The sequence below is a fragment of the Microtus oregoni genome, unplaced genomic scaffold (assembly GCF_018167655.1).
Source record: "Microtus oregoni isolate MIOR12 unplaced genomic scaffold, Mior012 000014F_ref0000157, whole genome shotgun sequence".
Classification (NCBI taxonomy): domain Eukaryota; kingdom Metazoa; phylum Chordata; class Mammalia; order Rodentia; family Cricetidae; genus Microtus; species Microtus oregoni.
The window spans coordinates 15,503,886-15,524,353 of NW_024543073.1; the positions used below are offsets into that span (position 1 = coordinate 15,503,886).

Here is a 20,468-nt window from a genome sequence, read left to right on the forward strand (position 1 = left end):
GCTGGTGGACCAGGATTGCTGTGCGAGGACTCAGGTAGAGCAGCTGCTTGGAGGTGCACATCTGCCGGGCGAAACGTCTTTCCGCGGGCCGCCCTCGCTCTCCTCGCTCTCTCGGTGTTCGCCGCCGCCATGTGGGGCGCGCTGAGGTCAGCTCTGCGGCCCTGCGCTCGGGCCGCTGTCTCCCGGTCGCGTGCCTATCACGGGGACTCGGTGGCCCGACTAGGCACCCAGCCTGACTCGGGCTCCTCCACCTACCAGGTAGGTTGAGAGAGCGTCCAGGTGGCCCTGCTTGCTCTGCTGGCCCAGAGTCTCCAGCGGCCGGAGGGTGGGCACGCTTGGATTTCTGCTCTTCTTTCCTCTGCACCTCAAGGCATCATTCTGGGAGGCAATGGGGTCTTATGAAGTTTGCAGAAGAAAATCGTCCCGGTGAGATATTAGTTCACTTTTAGAACTGGCACTGGCCTTTTGTGTCACTAAAATCAGTGATTCTAAAAACCCCTCTCAGCATTGCCTCTTGGGAAGTTTGCAGATGTTTGAGCCCAGTTTGGCAACTTCGGGGTCTCGAAGGTGGGGTCCTCATATTTGCATGGCCAGTATATTCCTTAGGGGTCTTGTGGCAGCCACCTTTTCGCTGGGCCTTGTTCACACGCGTTTGTTAAATAATTATGTTAACAATAAATACGTATCCTGCCTACCTTTAAATTGCTTTTCTTGGACTTGGGAGGCTTCCTCAGACCAAAGAAGCAACTTGTAAGTTGTGAAATATCAAAGCTGGAAAATTTCAGTCTGTTTCATGGCTTCTAAGCCTATAAAGATAACATCTAAATTCTTCACAGAACCAGCAGTTTTTGTCTGGGAAGAAGTTAACTTAGAAACACCGAATTGTTTGTGCAGTATTTTAAGTATTTGGCATGGATGTGTAGGAATGGAACTCGTTTTGGGCTGAGATGTGAACAAGAAGTCAGATCGCTGTGAGTCTGTGTGGTAACTGGTTTCTAACGCCGGAAAGGCTGAGCGCACATGAAGTTATGGGTGAAATGGAGTTAGGTTAGGAAAGACCTGGCAGTTCAAGTTAAAAGATGAAGGCTAGACTGAAAACCAAAAGAATGTGGATACCTTAGCCCTTTAAAATTAACATGTATTAGCTGGGTGTGCTGACCCCAGTCTCAATCCCAGTCTTAATTCCATCCTTTGGGAGGCAGAAACAGGTGGATCTTTGTGAGTTTAGTCCAACTTGATCTGCAAAGCCAGTTCCAGGACAGCCAGAGTTACAAAGTGGGCACCCCCCAAAAGAAGACACCACCACCACAACAGAATAAAATAATAAAGTTAGTATATACTAGCTGTACAAAGTGATATGTACATACATTACAATCTTGTCTTCTCTCTACTCTTCTGCTGGTCCCTTTCCTCTTTCAGATAGTCTACTTTCATGTCATGATGTGTATGTGTGTATGTGTATATACACACGCATATATATCATGACATATATATAACCTAATTCTGCATGTGAGAGACAATGTGGCATTTGTTTTCCTGACTCTAGTTGTTTAACCTAATGGTTCCAACTATTTCCTTCCCTCCCCTCCCCTCCCCTTCCTTCTTTTTATAAGACAGGGTTTCTCTGTGTAGCCCTGGCTATCCTGGAACTCACTCTGTAGACCAGGCTGGCCTCGAATTCAGAGATCTGCCTGCCTCTGCCTCCCAAATGCTGAAATGAAAGGTATGCACCACCACTGCTCAACTCCCATCATTTTTTTTTTTTCGAGACAGGGTTTCTCTGTGGTTTTGGAGCCTGTCCTGGAACTAACTCTTGTAGACCAGGCTGGCCTTGAACTCTCAAAGATCCGCCTGCCTCTGCCTCCCGAGTGCTGGGATTAAAGGCGTGCACTACCACCGCCCGGCTTAACTCCCATCATTTTCTTGAATACAGTTATTTTACTCTTTTTAGGACTCTTATTTATTTTTCATACAATTTCATACACAAATACAATGTATATTTTTTGCTTGTTTATATTTTTGAAACAAAGTTTTTCTTTGTAGCCGTGGGTATCCTGGAACTGACTTGGTAGATGAAGCTGGAACTTGATGATCACCCACCTCTGGGATTCCTAAGGTCCTAGTGATGAACCAAGGCACAATTCTGCTGTAATTCACTCTTGTTTATGAGTTTTCCAGGCTTCCTTAGAGCAGAAGTGAGAGTTTATTTACAGAGGTGTGGGTGCCCCTCCCCAGCAGGCCACACTGGAAAGTGGTTCCTAGTAGAGCTGAGGGCTTTCCCGCAGCCGCCTAGCTGGAGCTGCTTTCCAGTCTCCATGCCCTGCTGGTGTTTCTTAATGTTATCTATTCCCAGCTTTGCCTCCCAGGTTCCGTAGACACTTCCCAACATGTCCTACCCTCCCATATTCCTGTCCTTTCAGTTACCGCCCCTCTTGAAAACTCACTGAGACCTATTGCTGAGGGACATCATTTGCTTGACCTGGTGCGGGTCTTGTTTGGGTAGCCACAACTGCAGTGAGCTCCTGAGCACAATAGCTGTGTTGGATCCAGAAGGCAGCACTCCTTACGATCCTTCCATCCCCTTCTGTATGCTGGTCCCTGAGTCTTGTGTCTTGGTGTGGGTGATGTAGATGTCTCGTTTAAGGCTGAGTACTTCACAGTTACTTATCCTCCGCGCTTTGACAGTTATGAGTCTCTGCATTAACTGCTGCCCACTCTACAGAAGCTTCTTTGACTGAGGTTGAGAGCAGTGCTCATATGTGTGTATAAACATAAATGTTTAGAAACAGACAGTTAATTTGACAACGTGTCCGTTCAGCAGGGCAACAGTAGTACTTTGCTCCCCTAGAGCCCATTACTTCCCAAGCCAAGGACTTTTGACTAGGTTCACAGTGCCAGACGTGAATTCCATTTTGTGGAATAGACATCAAACTCCAACCTGGTGTGGAAGAATTATCTGTATTCTGTCAATCATGTTTTAAATAAACGCTGATTGGCCAGGCAGGAAGTATAGGTGGGTCAACCAGACAGGAAGTAGAGGCAGGGCGATGAGAACAGGAGAATGCTGGAAAGGAGGAAGCCCATTACTCCCACTCCTGCCCATACCACCGAGAAGCAAGATGTAACCTGCCGGCTGAAAAAGGTACTGAGCCACATGGCTAGCATAGATAAGAACAATAGGTTAATATAATTTACAAGAGCTAATAAGTAGGCTGAGCTAATGGGCCAATCAGTTTTATAACTTATGGAGTTCTCTGTGTGATTTTCTTTGGGGCTTGCCGGCTGTGGGGTACCCCATGGGACGGAAACCCCAACAAGCAGGCCCCTTCGTGTTACACAACCAGAAAGTGGTTGGTTATCTCCTAACAGTTATGCCGCTATTACACCAGTGGGCACATCTTGCTGAGGAAATTGGTTTTGCAATGTGCAGGGCCCAGTACTAAGTAAGGATCATTGATTTTTTTTTTTCTCCCTGTGACCTGTACAACACTTCTGGAGCTATCCAGTGTGTCAATTCCAGCTTGATTTTCTATCAAAGTATTGGATATAGGTACATTAAACTCAGGATATTAAAGTGTAAACTAGGCATGGTGTTGCACGCATATGGGAGCACCTCTTAAGAGTAGGGGTCTGAGGTCAGCCAAGGCAATACATGACCCTCTTTCAAAAACAAGTGCCAGGGCTAGAGAGATAGCTCAGTGGTTTGGTGGATGAGAGAGATGGTATTTGCTAGTGGGTTTGTATGATCCATCTGCATTAGGGTGTGCAATTATCAGTCACTCAGAACAGCAAATATAACTTCTTTTTCCCATCATCCGTTGAAGGCTTTGTTAAATGGCAAAGTTACAGTAGTTTAATTTAAATATCTTTATTGACTTCATTTACTTGTGATTCTTGAGTGAGGACATTTTAGGGTTTTTTTTTTTTTTGGCTACTTTTGCATAGACAGTTTTTCCTTCTTTTCCACTTCTAACTTCTACATCATGTCCTTAGATACAAAATGAGTCATAGACAGTGTAAATTGAGATGTTTCAACATTTTATTTTTTATTTTAAATGTTATTTTAAATAACATGTATTCATGTATTCATATGTACCGTGTGTGTGCTTGGTGTCTATGGGAACCAGAAGAGGGCATTAGATTCCCCCGGAACTGGAGTTATGGGTTTGCTGTGGGTATCTGTGTCAGCCTTCCTAATGCTGCCCCCCTTAGCCACAGCTCCTCCTGTTGTGCTGACCCCAACCAGAAAGGTATTTTTATTGCTACTACATAACTAATTTTTCTACTGTTATGAATCATGAATATCTGATATGCAGGGTATCTAATATGCGGCCCTGTGAAAGGGTCGTGCATCCCAAAGAGTTTGAGACCCACAGGTTGAGAACTATTTCTCCATGTGGTTTCTGAGAACTGAACCAGTGTCCTCTGCTAGAGCAGCAAGTGCTCTTGACTACTGAGCCCTCTCTCTAGCGTCTTCCTTTTTTTTTTAAATGTCGAGTTTCACAATATGGCCACGCTTGGCCTCAAACGTTCATTTCCCCTCTTAGTACTAAGGTTATAGACACATGCCATCACTCCCAGCTCTGAATCATATTTTTTTAAATTTTATTTATTTTGCTCTGTAACTCATTTTTGGGAGAGGTGGAGAGTCTTGTCATGCTGCTCCCCAGACTGAACCTGAACTCCTAGACTCCTGAAATCCTCCTGCCTTCGTTGTTAGCCTTCTGAGCAGGAACTGCAGGGATGGGCTGCCACACCTGGCCTCACAATGCACTCTGAAGTGAATTGAATCGTCCAACTGGAGTCATCTGCATGCAACAACTCTAATGCTTTCTGAAAAATTTGTTTTATTTTTAAGTATGTGTGTGTGCACGCACACGCGTGTATGAGAGTGGATGCCCAAAGAGTCCAGAAAATGTCATTTCTAGCTATAGAAGTCTCTGACAGGTTTATTAAACCTTCCCTTTCCTTCCTCCAATTCTTCTCATGTTACCCCACTCCCTCTCAAATGCATGACGTGCGCACACACACACACACACACACACTTAAATACAGCCTCATAAGTCCATTTAGTGTTGCTTGTATTTGTTGGGCTCATCCCTAGGATCAATAAGAACAGGCTTTGCCACCACTTCTGTAGCATCCTAGCGGCGCGGAGGAAAGCACACATGGACTTCTCCAAGAGTGAGACGGAATGTGTGATCTTTGCTTTGCAGCACCCTCACCAGCATAAGACTCCAGATGGTTCTTGGGACAAAGGACATGAAGGATGGGATGTGCGCCCCAGTTCTGACTGCGAAGAGCCTGGCCCCTAGAGGGCTGGCTGCCTCAGGGGCCTTCATGTTTGAGGACAGCACACAAAGACCACTGGCGACTGGTCTGACTGCATACATCCAAGAATAAACAGCCTTCAGGCCTTCCCAGTCATAGTTTGTACACCTCAGAACCATGGGATGCCAAGAGGGCTCACTGGGGAGAGGAGCAGGAGAGAGGCTGATGGGGTGGGTAAGATGGAGGTGAATGCCGTCAACATTCTGACAAAAGGCTGGAGAGATGGCTCAGCGATTGAGAGCACTTGCCCAGGTTCAGTTCTCAGCACCTACACGGTGGTCCACAGCCAGCCATAAGTAACTCCAGTTCTGGGAGATCTTACACCCTCTTCTGATCTGCGAGGGTACCAGGCAGGCCTATGGTTCATGTACATGCATGCGTCTTACAAAAGAAATAAGTACATAAATCTAAAAGAAATCAAAACAATAAGCAATGTCTTATTTCCAGGGACCTCCACTTAGAAGCAGCAACTCTGATGCAAACACACCCATGAATGGGAGACAATAGAGGCCTGCCAAGGGCAAGAGATGCACACACATTGCATACTATTTCCATGCTCTGGCCTCGGTCCACGCTCTGGCCTCGGTCCACGCTCTGGCCTTGGTCCACACTCTGGCCTCGGTCCACGCTCTGGCCTCGGTCCACGCTCTGGCCTCGGTGCTTGCTCTCTGCCCTGTTTTCTTCACACAGCGGCCCTCTGTCCTTCCTGCTTTTACGTCCCCCACTACTGAGCACTTCAAGAAGGCCCTGGCAAAGAATGAGTTTCCCTTATTTATAAACTAGGCTTTTTTTTTTTTCCAGGCAAGCTTTCATGATGTAGCCCGGGCTGGCCCTGAATTTATCTTGCCTCAGTATCCCCAGCACCATGTGCCACTATGCCTGCCCCCTTCCCTGTTTCTTAATGAGAGACTGACTGAGCTAGGGTTAATATGGAGAACATTGGTTTTCATTTTTTCCTAATGTCGTGACCCTTTAATACAGTTCCTCATGTTGTGGTGACCCCAACCATAAAATTGTTTCCATTGCTACTTCGTAACTTTAATTTTTCTGCTGTTATGAACCATATCTGTGTATAATATCTGTGTTTTCCGATGGTGTTAGGTGACCCCTGTGAAAGGGTCATTCGACCCCCAAAGGGGTCATGACCCAGCGATTGAGAACCTCTGATTTAAAGGCTGTCTACCCTTAGTGTAGATCGACTCTGCTCTAGATTCGCAGGATGTTGGTACAGAGATTGTGCCTCAGGTCTGGGGCTCTATGACGGAGGACACATGGTTTCTCTGGACGTGTGTGAGCTGTTCTCATCAGCTCTGCACTTTAGTGTTTGTGGTCTGCAAAAGCCTGAGAGTGGGCGGTGGTGGTACACACCTTTAATCCCATTACTCGGGAAGCAGAGGCAGGTGGATCTCTGTGGGTTCGAGGCCAGCCTGGTCTACAGAGCAAGTTTCAGGACAGCTAGGGCTGTTATACAGAGAAACCCTGTCTTGAAAAACAAGTCAGGATCAGGTGTATGTATATGGAGCAGGGCAGAGTGGTCAACTAAATCTCTCTTTGATAGGACAAACAATTAAAAATCACAACAGAACCCCAGTAACCCTGCAGGCACAGCAGAGTCTCTACAGGAAGAAGAGCAAGCTCAAGGACCCTGAGGATTCATTAGTGGAAACATCTACAAGCAGAACATTCGAGAAAATGATGGGAAGAGATTAAAACAACACACTGAACAATTGGAACCACAGCACTTGCTACCTGTGGTAGGTTTTCTTTAGGATAAGTAAAATACAGAATTTGAAAACAAAAATACAAACTAAAAAAAGAAGACAAAAGAAGCAATCTTGACCATGTTTGGGCTCCTCTAGTCTTTCCTGTTGTGTCTGAAGATCTTCACCAAAGTTAAGTTAGCAACAATGGGGACAAACTAGAGGGGTGCCAGAACTGCTCATGGGACCCCGACGGTGTGATCTGTGCAGATGCGACTCCTCTGCTCCTCCAGAACTGCTGGCTAAGCGGGACTGGACAGGACTGAATCCCATCACCCCCACTGTCCACTGATGTGCCTTCTGCAGTTTGTCTCCTGAAATCATTGAATAAAAAGTCGAGGACAAAACAACTCATATTTTAAATAACTGTCATGTCCCATGAGTTATAATTGTTTCACTTTATTATTGTTATTGTCTACTGTGCCTAACTTAAAAGATTAAACTGCGTTTTAGGCATGTGTGTGGGGGAACATTTTGGTACTGCCCATGGCCTCAGGTGTCTGTGGACCGAATGAGACACAGCTATGGATGTACTTAGTGGAGAAATAATGTTCCATATGGCAGCTGGAAAGACCCTTTCTCTTTTCTCCCTATCAACTCTAATATATATGCATATTAACTTTTGTTTATTACTGTTATGTGTGTCAACGCATGGGGTAGGGAGCATGCTGTGGTCCGTGTATGGCGGTCAGAGGACAACTTTGTGGAGTCGGCTGGCTCCTTCCTTTCTCCCCTGGGGTTGAACTTGGGGTGTCAGCAATACCCACTGAGCCATCTCACCACCTCAGTTCTTCAATTTTAAACAGATAGAGGAGTGTTCTTTGGTGTACGTGCCCCTTGCCAAGATATGCAGTCTGTGGGTTTTATGCAGAGTACTGTTCCTTTTGTTGAACCTGGGGAACGAATTCAACCCTAAAATTGGAAACGCCCAAGGTCCATCTTTCCAGCAGTATATGTTTTCAGGGCGGCTTTTTACCCTGACTGTTTAAAGCTGAAAAGACACAAGGGTTGATGGTTTGGGCGAAACTTCTTCCTAGAGCTTAAACTCAGAGCGAGTGTGTGGATTGCAGAAACTGCTGTCTTGAGAGTGGCAGAGAGGGAAAGTGGAATCTCAAACCCTGGGCCGTTGAAGACGACTTGCTACCCTCATGATGCCCTTTTACGACTCATAGGACGTCTTCTCTTCAGTTAACTTTTGAAATCGACACAGAAATCACTGTTGGTAGAATGCCATGTGGCATTTCAGTCCATGCCTATACTGTGAGGTGTTCTATCCAAGTAGCATTTCTCGAACTTTATTTTGGGTTGCTTGTTTTTGACTTTGTAGCCCCGGTTGGCCTCCAACTGCCTAGCCTTCTGCTTCTGCCTCTGGAATGCTGGGAGTATAGGTGTGCACCGTGATCTATCCAGCCTAATATTTACCATTTGTGGTGAAAAGATATTAAATTCGTCTTCTAACTTTTTCAGAATATGCAACACAGTGTTTTTGTGTCATCACTGCTGTGTGGCAGAACTCGGAACTATTTCTCTCATCTAATTATAAATGACTGTTGACATACCTTTCCCCATCCCGCCGTCTCCTCTTGAGAAAGACATTTTAAAACGAAGTTGTGTTTTGTTTTTGTTTAATATTTTGGCACTAATTAGGTGGGTTTAGCCCTGTAGTGGAATGGAAATAAGAATGGTCCCTAGGTGCCAGCAAGGTGGTTCGGTGTGTTAAGATGCTTGCCACCAAGCCTTACCTGACAGTGGAGAGAACCGGCCTCCATACTTGTGCTATGATGTGTGAATGCATATGTGTGTTACACGCTCAAATAAATAAATGTAAGGAAAAAAAAACAAAACAGAATGTACCTTAGGTGCACAACTGAAACAAAGTGTGTCTGTGCCTCTGCAGTGAAGCTGTTTCCTCCCACCTAGCAGCATGCTGAGCTGGCGAACAGCAGCAGTGCAGGGCCGCGCAGGGGTTGAGCTGGGCTGGTGCATCAGTCCCTGAGCTGCACTGTGGGGGATGCAGCCTGAGACTGTGATGAGAGCTTTCAGGGGAGAAATGAGACTCCACAACAGATATGGAGACTGCCTTTGGCGGCACTGCCCCAAGCCCCTGTCTGCCACTGTCTGGTTTGTGCACACGAGGCTTGTCCTGTGCCAGGGGAGCCCAGGACAGTTCCGGACACAGGAGCAGCTCTGTGTGCCTTCATGCATCTCTGGTGACACTGCTCTGGTGCCACCTCTTGGCCACTGGTGGAACAGACATGCTCTGGGGATCCAATTTCTTGCCAGGCAGCAGCTTCCATCTTGCCTGTGTGGGAATAAAGGCAGTCTCCTGGGTGCATAGTAGCAGAGCAGCCAGGCAGTGGTGGCGCACGCCTTTAATCCTAGCACCCGGGAGTCAGAGGCAGGGGGATCTCTGGGAGTTTTAGGCCAGTCTGATCTACAAAGTGAGCTCCAGAACAGCCAGAGCTGTTACACAGAGAAACCCTTCTCCAAAAAGCAAAGCTAATAAAAATAAATATAATAATAGCAGAGCTTCTGTTTGGGTTTCCCTGCCTAGTGTTGCTGCCAGCACGCTCTAGACAGTCAAGAAGAGTCCTGTGGGAAAGAGGATTTGCCACGCACTAACCTTCCAGTAACATCCATGAGTCAAACCTCTGAACTATGATATTGTCAGTGTTTCTTCCGTTCGAGCTGCCAGTTAGGGTCACCCTAGAAACTTCAAAGTTCTGAACACTCAGACTAGACTTGCAACCCCCATCAGACTGTGGGAGCAGGACCAGGTATCAGTATTCATCCATCCATCCATCCATCCATCCATCCATTTTCTAGAAGCTTTCCAATAAGCCCATGGTAGGAGTCAAGAGAGGAGACTATGTTCCAGATAGCTTCTTCAGCTAAGTTCCCAGCAGGCCTGTAGGGTGCAGGGCGTGGACTTGGAAGGGAAAACAGTGTACAGGGCTGTTGGGTAGAGAAGGCCCTGGGCTTACATCCTACCCGCTGTAAAGCTGGGAAGCCAGCTGGCATTCTAGCACCATGAAGAACTGACCAGAGATGGAAATCACATCATGGGGAGCAAAACGTCTTAGAGGAGCAAAATAACTAGCTGCATAAATATTGTCCTAGAGTAGTATGCTGAGCGAACAGAATTTGAAAATTCAGGAGGCTGAAAGGTGTCCTGTTGTGGAATATACTTTAACTAGGCAAAGATGTGTTACCTTTGTTTATATTACATCTGTTTAATTATGAAAAGACGTGTTGCTGTTGGACCTTGCCTGCCTAAGGCACCTGATTGGTCTAATAAAGAGTGGAATGGGCAATAGATAGGCAGTAGAGGGATTGGCAGGGCTGGTGGGCAGACAGAATAAATAGGAGCAGGAATCTAGGCTCGGGAGAGAAGAATGAAGAGAGAGACAAGCCCAGGGCCAGCAGCCAAGCAGCAGTCAGCCAGACACAGAGGAAACAGGAAAGTGAGACCTACAGAATGAAGGCAAGGTAAAAAGGCCTGAGGTAAAACATAGATAAAGAGAAACAGGTTATAACAAGAGCTAAGATAAGGCCAAGCATTCATAATAAGTCTTTCTGTCATGATTTGGGAACTGGTTGGTGCCCCCCAAGCTTGTTAATGTCCCCTTTACCATTTCCTGCTTCTCAAGATTAATATTTTCATCTGAACCACACAGACGATATCTAAGCTTGTACAAGCATATAGTTTTGTTCTTATTGTTACTTTTTAGAACTTTTCAATTTAATTTTTTATTTTTTTGAGACAAGATCTCATGTAGCTCAGGATGGCTTCAAACTGACTGTAGCCGAGGAAGACTTAAACTCTGGATTCTCTTGCTTCTACCCTTCAGATCGTTTTTAGCACTTGGGAGGCAGAGGCAGGAGGATCTCTGTGAGTTCGAGGCCAGCCTGGTCTACAAAGGGAGTTCCAGGATAGGCTCCAAAACTACAGAGAAACCCTGTCTCAACAAAACAAAACAAAACAAAAAAAAATAGAATCTTGTAAGCCACAATGCATCCCTTCCTCCTGCTTCTCCTACCTCTTCCTGGTTTCTCCTCCCTCCCAGTCCACCCTCCTCCTCCCCACCCCTGCCATTGAACTTTAAGTCCCCTTGTCAACAACTATTTTTGCATTGGTTAGAATCTCAGGATAGTGACTGATGATGGCATGGACAAGATAGGTGGTCAACAAGACAGATGGCTTCCGACCCTTCAAAAGTAGTCATCGAAGCACTGTGTGGTGGGCACAGCTGTAATGTTTGCACTTGGGTGGTAGAGGTTGGAGGGTCTGAAACTGAGTGTCCTTCTCAGCTCCATAGTTTAGGCCAGCCTGGTGTCCAAAACAACAACAACAAAACCAGTTCCTTAAACGGGAAAGTCACCCCTCCCCAGAGTGGGGGGGAAAGGTTGGGCAGCGGTGGCACAGCCTTTAATCTCTGCACTTGGGAGGCAGAAGCAGGTGGATCTCTGAGTTTTAGGCCAGCCAGGGCTACACAGAGGAAACACTGTTTTGAAAGGAACAAAGAAGGGGGAGGGGGACAGCAAGTTTTTACCAGTTAAATTCAATAGCTGTTTAAGGAAGAGAGTATGGGTGGCCCAGACTGGCGCTGGCGTGAAATAACGTGATTAGGACTTAAAACGGGGCTCAGACTCGGAGAGGGTGAGTCAGAGGGGCTGGTGGGCCTAAAACAGAACTGTACAAGTGGACAGAAATTGATCTTTCTACACGATCAATCGCCACATAGTTGGGGTGATGGTGGCCCTGTGTGGAGGTCACACGGAACTGGCATATGTTGGTCCTTTTCTTTTCTGTTTTGCAGTATGGAGTTACGTCACATGTACTAGGCAAGTTCTCCACCTCTGTCACACTCTCAGTCTTTGATTTTTTTTTAATATCTATGCGTTTATTATTGTTATGTATATAGGTGTGTGCTTGAATAAATTTATGTGCTTGTAGGTGCCTATTGAAGCCAGAAGACAGTGTTGGCTCTTCTGGAGTTACGGGTGGTTGTGAGCTGCCTGTGGGTGCTGGGAACCAAGCCTGAGTCCTCTGCGAGAGTATTGGGGCTCTAAACATCTGCGCCACCTCTCCAGCTCCCGTGCTGTGTTTCTTGACTCTGGCTTTGGCTAAAGGATAAGGACTTTATAACATTCCGGTCTCCCTCCCTCTGTGCTTCTGTTTCAGGAGAACTATGAGCAGATGAAAGATCTAGTGAGTCAACTTCATGAACGAGCCCAGTATATAAGACTAGGTAAGGCCCGTGTCTGTCTGTCTGTCTGTCTGTCTTCTATAGCCTGCTACGTACCCCATGCTGGTCTTGAATCCCTGATTCTCTTGCCACAATCTCCAAAACACTGAGATTACAGTCATGTGCTATTACTCCCATCTACAAAGTAAGATTCTTAGTCTATTGCAGGTCTCTACTATATGAGGAGCAATGTGAATTTTCTAGTCCTCATGACAAACTATTCCCTCCAGTGTCCTCATTGGTAGAGTCTGCTTCACCCTACCTGTGCTCAGAGAGTATTATTGCATTCCTAGGTATTGCTATGTTTAGAAGTCAGCTTTCCTCCATTGGAGTAATTAGAGAAGTAGAAACATAAGAAACATTCTATGTATTTTTTTTCTTTAAGGAGTTTATTCAAGGTGTGGCATGTGAACAGAGAGGCCACCTAAAGGTACTGTGTTAGGGAAGAAAGGACCTCAATGTTGGTCTTGGAGAAAGTTTGGAGAAGTGTGCCAGAGGTTAGTTTTATTGCTAAGCACTTGGGTTATATTGTTTGTTTATTTCTGAGATTAGGCATCTTATAGCCAGACTGCACTTGGACGATGACCCGGGACTCCTGATCCTCCCTGCTTCCACCTCCAAAGTGCTGAGATTATAGGTGCACCATCGTGCGCAGTTGATGTGTGGCGGGGGATGGGGCCAGAGCTCCGCTAACTCCACTACATCCCACTCCCTTTAAATCATTTAATTCTTCTAAAAGCAGCCTTTCGTTTTCTATTTATATCTAAGTTTTGTACGTAACCTTAGGAGTGAGTCTGAAATATAAGTTCTTTAACTACACATTTCCATCTTCTTTTAAATTAATAGATTATACAGAATTGGCAAAAGGGAACTGACAATAGAAGCAAATAAAATAGAGGTATTTAAGTGTATTGATCTCTGTCTTTTTTACTGTAGCAGTGTGGTCAAAATGAGTAAAATTTTTTTTCCCAAAGATACCAAAGATAGCTGTAATTTGCACTCTTGAGATGCTACGGAAACAAGCCAACCTCAGCTTTCTATGGACCAGGACAGCCACAAGTGTGGCCCATCACAAAATTATAAACTTACTTAAAACGTGAGGGAGGTTTTGGTGACTCAGTTTACATATAATGACTAACTCTGTAGATGATAGTGTCATGCCACAATGTCAAGAGCACTTTGGAAGAATCAGGGCTGTGGCTCAGTGGTGCTGTGCATGCCTTAGCATAGCACTCGCTCTGAGTTCAGTTCCCGGCATACCCACCTCTCTACCCCCTAAAAGAATAAACAAATATATAGATTAGCACACTGTCTCTGGAAGAAGAACCCACACACTTGCCAAAATAAAAGCCTGTTTTGTTGGAAGAGGTAACTCCACGGTTACGCTGATCATCAGTTTGGTTTGATCAGTTGAGGGTTTTCTGGGCCCTGAGGGCAGATGGTTTTGAAGCAAGAGGTGTCCAAGGTCCTGCAGTGTGGGCCTGTTGCACTCTCGTGAGTTACAGGGAAGGGCTTCTCTACTAAGCAGGCCTGCAGGAGAAAGGGATGGGAGAGAGGATGACTTCAGCCTTCACAGTTTTGCCTAGAATTGTTCTGCCATGAAAATAAGTGGACATTATTATCAACATGTATGAATGTATGTTAATTATTAAACCATATTAAAATATACTTTTGGAAAATGAAAAAGTATCAAGAAAAAAATCACCCATAAATAATCCCTCTAAACATACATTTTTAGCACACCTTTGGATGACTCTTCTATCATGTTAGTAGCAAAATGTTTTTGTGCTGTTTGGGGCTTTTGTGCAAGGTAGTCTGGACATTTCTCCGGAGTTTGACTCTGGAGTTTAACTCAGCCTGTTAGAGCAGTGGTACTCTGGTTTCACGGGTGAGTAGTCATTTATGAAGCTCTCCTTGTGTGCAATTCATTAAATCACATTGGTTCTACAATTCGCAAATGTTCACACGTTAGCATCCCTGAAACCAGGAAACCAGAATTCCAGCATCTTCCAAAGGCTGTGTGCCGGGGGCCAGTCAGGACCTTCTCACTGCCCACTGATGTCCCACTGCTGTCACTTCAACCGTGGGACACTCATCGCTCATCACCGTGAATGAAGTTTGTCTTCCATTTTTATTTTATTCATTTATTTTTTTTAAGATTTATTTATTAAGTATACAACATTCTGCCTCCATGTATGCCCACATACCCAAAGAGGGCTCCAGATCCCATTACAGATGGTTGTGAGCCACCAAGTGGTTTCTGGGAATTGAACTCCGGACCTCTGCAAGAGCAGCCAGTGCTCTTAACCACTGAGCCATCTCTCCAGCCCTGTCTTCCATTTTTAAATGCCTTAAAAAACAAAACAACAGAAACAAAAGCCCCACCTCAACCACTAAAGCCGTCTGTGGATGTTTACTTCATAAAGATACCTCCAGGATAAAAACAAAGCACTTCTAAATTTATCAAAACACTCGCATCCCTACGATTAATGTGTATTAATTAAAATACTTGGTTCTGGTTATTATGAAAGCACCGCGGGGGTAATCCATTCTCCGTCACTATCAATCAACTAGACTGTCTGAAGTATCCTTTCCATCTCCCGCTCTGTCACCCTCCTCCCACCTGTGGCTCTTCAACTGCTGGCCCCTTAATGAACACTTAGGTCACCTACTCTCCAAAGCCCTTTGCCCCAGCCTTGCAACACTTTTTGTTTTTAGATACTGAAGTAAGTTAGTGTACAAGAAGCTGCACTAAAGTATGTTGTTGCACGCATTTTGACCCATGTACCAACACCAGAATCAAGGCAGCGTCCTCTAGATGATGGTAGCACCCTCTAGAACTTCTGCTTTTTGTAATGCTTCATCCCTTTTCCCCACCCCTAAACACACCTCGTTAGGAACTTGACCAGTAGTCAGGAGGAGAGAAAAGACAATTTTAACCATACTGTCTTGCAACTAACTCATTTTGAAAGAAGAAATAATTTATGATATAGTTTTCTTGGTAGCTTAAAAGTAGGTTTACTCGTAAGAATTTCCTGTGTACCTCTTAAGAAAAAAGTATTCCTCTTGCAGCCAAGATCCCTGACTTGGAAAATAATGCTGTATTTAGAAGCTTGTTTAAATGGGTATGAACATAATTTTATCTTCATCAACAAAGAAATGGCACTCTTAAATTGTTGACTATTTTATTAGGCAGAGGCTGTGTTAGGATACATTTGTGGGCAACAGTTAAAAGCATTTTCTGGTAGCTTGATGCTTCTCCCACTCCTGCTGTGGCTTGCTCAGAGCCATGGTGGAGGAACACTCAAGTCCCCGAGTGTTTGCAGGTTGGGTGGTAAGGCTTGCGTACTCAAGAAGCCTGACTAGAGTAGCTGACCTGCTCTTGGTTAGTGTAATTTTTGTCAAGATTTGGGTAACGTTGCAAACCACAGAAGACCATCTCTTCTGCCAACATATTACCAAGGGGGACTAATCACTATGGAAGGATTTCGACTTTCTCGTGTGCAGACCTAATGGCACCTTTCGGCAAGTTTGCACGTGCCAAGCATGGAGGGGATTTCCAAAGCTAGACTTTGACCTGGTACAGATACAGAGTAGGGCTGTTCCCATGTACAGGGCGGTGCATGTACATGTGATAGTGTCCAGTACATGTGGGACAATGAGATGCTATTGTAGTGTGGGAATTTTAATGAAAACAGCATGCCATCTCTTTAGACAGCTATTGGTGAATTCAGAACATGTATGATTATATAGTCTAGGAGGAGGGATAGATTAGTGTGTGTATGTGTGTGTATCACTTGTACATGTGGTGTCTGTGTGTGTCGGGGGAGCACATTTATATTTGTGTATGGAGGCCAGAGGTTAACATCGTCTCTATCTCTGTCACTCTCCACCTTAGTTTTGAGACAGGGATCCCCCCGGACCTGGAGTTCATCAGTTCAGGTAGGCTCCCTTGCCAGTGAACTCCGAGATGTGTCAACCCGATGGTGCTAGGATTAGAGGTCATGCTACTGTGCCTGGCTTTTAGACACGTGTGTGCATGTGTGTGTGTGTGTTTATGCATATGCCATTAAAAAAAACCCTCAGTTATTTACTGCAGAAAACTGACATCTGATATATCAAGTGATTTAAAAAAATAATAGAACTTTTTCACGGGGTACACTGAAACTTTTTTATTTTTCTTTTTATTAATTACACATTTATTTGGTTTTTTTGAGACTGGGTTTCTCTATGTAGCTCTGACTGTCCTGGGACTCACTCTGTAGACCCGGCTGGCCCCAAACTCAGAGGTCCAACTGCTTCCACCTCTCAAACGCTGGGCTAAAAGGAGTGCGCCACCGCCTGGCCCACTGAACCTTTTCTAAAGCACCATGTTTGGAGTGGAGCGCTGTATGTGAGTGCATTAAGTGAGAAAGAAGCCTAGTTCATGTCTATCTGCTCTAATCTAATCATGCTTCTATTGCAGGAGGCAGCGAGAAAGCCCGGGCCCGGCACACGTCAAGAGGGAAGCTCTTACCCAGAGACAGAATCGACAATCTCATAGACCCAGGGTTGGTACTAGCGCCTGTTACCTCAGCATGTCCTGTTCTGCTGGACAGTCCATCACAAAATGCTTTTAAATTTGGGTTCTTATCTATCTGTCTATCTATCTATCTATCTATCTATTAAAACAAACTATCTTTATTTCATCATACATACCCCATCTAAGTTCCCACTTCCTCCCCTCCTCCCATTCCTTCTACTTACCTTTCCACCCCACCTCCCATCCACTCCCCAGAGAAGGTAAGGCACACCGCCCTGGGGAAAGGAAGGTCCAAGGCCCTCCCCACTATATCTAGGCTGAACAAGGTATCCATCCAAAGAGAACAGGCTCCCAAAAAGCCAGCACAAGTAGCAGGGACAAATCCTGGTGTCCATTCCAGTGGTCCCCCAGTCTGCCCCAGCCAGGCAACTGTCAACCTCATTCAGAGGGACTGGTTCCATCCCATGCTGGTTCCTTCCCTGTCTGGCTGGTGTTGATGAATCCCCATTAGCTCAGGTGGACTGTTTCAGGGGGTGTACCTGTCTTGGTCTTGACCACTTTGCTCATATTCTCTCATTCTTCAACTGGAAGAGTACCACACATTTAATGAGAATGGGATGAACAGAACAGGGAATGACATGGGCAGACACCTCTGCCCTGCTGGAGTTCCCGTAAGGCCAGAGGAGAAAGGAAATAAGCAGCGAACGTCTTGAGCTGGGTAATGTACTAGAATGAGGCCAGGGTTGAGGGAAGCAGAAACACCAGAGCCAGAGCTCTGCAGCGGAGTGCTGGGCATGTTTGAGCAGTGTCCAGGGACCAGTGGGGCTGACACGGGCGGTGTGGAGGGGAGGACAGTAGGGGTGGGCTCTGATTCTGAGGACCCGTGGGCTGTTGATTCCGACTCTCAGAAAAAGAGCGAACTGCAGTTGGGATTCAACAGGACTTGTTGAGTTTCCAAGTCACATGTCGCGTGATGACATTTACTGTGCTAGACCCATAAGACTGGGCTGCCTGGTGACATTGCACTCTCTTAGTTTGTGTTCATATAGTTTTGTTATTTTTCTTGGAAGTGACAGAGTCTCCCCACGGCGTCTACTGTCTGGATTATGTCTTGAAGTGTGACATGTGACTGTTTTTAAAGACACTGCTCTTCTGGCTCCTGCGCTGGTCATAGACTGTGAGCAGCAGGGATGGTACAGATGGAAGGATGGAGGGGCAAGGGTGTCGATCTCTCGTTGTTTTATAAACAGTAGAGCGTTGACCTGGTATATCTCCTGAAGGATAGGTCATGGGGTACAGTGAAAAAGGTGGGTGTACGTAAGGGGTATTTTTTTTCTTTTCCTTTTTGACTTTTGTGTTTTAAGATAGGATCTCATGTAGCTGCCTTAAAAATCACTGTATGGCTGAGAACCTTGAGGCCCCTTCTCTATTTTGAAAGCACTGCAGATTAAACCTAGGGCTTCTCTCAAGTTAGGCAAGAACACTGTCACTGAGATACAACCCCAGCCCATCCATGAACTTCTGACCCTCCCGCCTCTGTCTCCCTTGGGATGGGACGACATAAAAGTGTGCACCACCACACTTGATTCGTGTGGTGCTGGGCATTGGCCCTAGGGCTTTGTGCGTGCACGGTAAGACCTGCCACAGCTGGGCTGCACCTCTTGCCCACCGTGTTCTTCTGACATCTGTATTTGTATGAGAGCATGCATGGTGAGCGTGGGTGCCGGCGTGCCATGGCACATGTGTGGGGGTCAGGGGACAGCTCTCAGGAGTCAGTTTTCTACTATCTTATATGATCCCGGGATCAGCCCCAAGTCGCCAGGCCTGTATGCAAGTGTCGATGGGCCTTCTTACAGCCCCCAGCACACATTCCTTTAGCCCATTTTTTGTGCAGATGTGTATCAGGCACCTGCATCAGAAAAGCAAAACAAAGGCAGTCATACCAGCGCGAGCATTCTAGGCTCCCCGCCAGGTGTGTCTCGAGCACGCGTGTGAGTGGAGGTGGACAGTACTGTGCGCGCTGGAGAAGAGCCTGGCATGGGGACAGCCTGCTTCTGGAAATCCCCGATCTGACACTTATTACTTATGTGAACTGAGGCTAGCAACTGGGTTCTGATTTCCCCGTTAGCAAAGTGTTTATGAAGCCCACAGAAGAGAGCCATGCACATGGTGAACACTCCCTGCTGTCGCCTTTCTGTGGTATATACGCCTTTGCCTTACACTTTACCAGTAAGTTCCAGTAGCCCGCTACCTGGTTGTACCACGTAAATTCCTATGGCATGTTTGTCAGGTCTTATTTTAGAAATCTTTTTGTAGATTTTTATGTACAACATGCATATTTGAAATGCTTCCCTGTTTAGAAAAATCTTTGCATTCTTATGTGTAACTTTTTAAATACAGATATTTAACTTAGACAACATCCTTTCTTCCGCTTAGGTCTCCCTTTCTGGAATTCTCCCAGTTTGCAGGTTACCAGTTATATGGTGACGAGGAAGTCCCTGCAGGTGGCATCATTACGGGCATTGGGCGAGTGTCAGGGTGAGTATTCTGCCTGTGCTCAGTTGTGAGGGGCAGGAATTGTGAGTGCAGGTGCCTGCCACCCATCCTGCATGTTGGCAGGCAAGCTTTGTGCTCGTAAGACTTGAGCGTCTCAGATAGGTATCCGGTTCCTCTCTGGAGCTCTAGAGACCACAAACTGGAGGGAGAAAAATAAAAATTAGTCAGTTTTTGGATCCAGTTTAGACTTACCCACTACCCCCAGGTATGGGCTTTTTAATTTTTTTATTAAAATTTTTCCCACAATATAGTTTGATCATATTCTTGCCCTTTCCCCGAGTTCCTCCCAGGTCCTCCCCACTTCTCTACCCATACAACTTCATGGTTTTTTCTCTCTCAGAGAGAGAGAGAGAGAGAGAGAGAGAGAGAGAGAGAGAATAAAAAAAAGAGGAGAAAAAAACAAACTAAAAAAAAAAAACACAAAGAAACCCAATTATTAAAGCCATGTGTTGGGCACACCTTTAATGCCAGCAGAGGCAGGCAGATCTCTTGAGTTTGAGGCCAGCCTGGTCTACATGGTGAGTTCCAGGACAGCCTGGGCTATGTAGAGAAATCCCTTCTCAAAATTCAAAAAGAAAAGAGAAGGAAAAGAAAATCAGTAGCACAAAAATCTATTTGGAAGAGGAGGCAGGAAGATGGTGTGAGCCAGAGGTGGTGGATGAGTCCAAGGAAACAGCTTCTTCCAGACACAACGGAACTGATCCACATAGGAACTGATCCACATAGGAACTGATCCACACAGGAACTCACAGACACTGGCAGCATACACAAGACCTACACGTGATTAAACCAAATAAAACCCCAGCACTGAGAATGCCCTACCCCTAACCAAGAAGCTATTTGAAATTGACACCTGCTAAAAAACTAAAACAAGTCTTCTCCATTGGCTCGCCAAGTTTTAGGAACTCTCCACGTAAACTCTTGCACAGGTGGTGAATACAGCTGTTTTAGGAGCAGGTGTCCGTTGTGTCCCCAGGCAGCCTCGTTATGACCTTCTTTTCTGCTCAGTTTGGGCTGGCTAGGGCTCAGAGCTCAGACAGTTAGCTCTGT

At 45.7% G+C, this 20,468-nt stretch overlaps 1 protein-coding gene across 1 annotated transcript in view; it reads left to right on the top strand.

The window, feature by feature from the left end:
• Mccc2 (methylcrotonyl-CoA carboxylase subunit 2) overlaps positions 1-20,468 on the top strand; it is a 64,094-nt gene continuing 43,626 nt past the window's right edge. The window contains exons 1-4 of the mRNA XM_041663793.1: positions 1-258; positions 12,277-12,343; positions 16,806-16,890; positions 19,299-19,400. Of these exons, the coding sequence (XP_041519727.1) occupies positions 130-258; positions 12,277-12,343; positions 16,806-16,890; positions 19,299-19,400 (383 nt within the window). The 5' untranslated portion in view covers positions 1-129. The remainder of the gene's footprint in view (positions 259-12,276; positions 12,344-16,805; positions 16,891-19,298; positions 19,401-20,468) is intronic.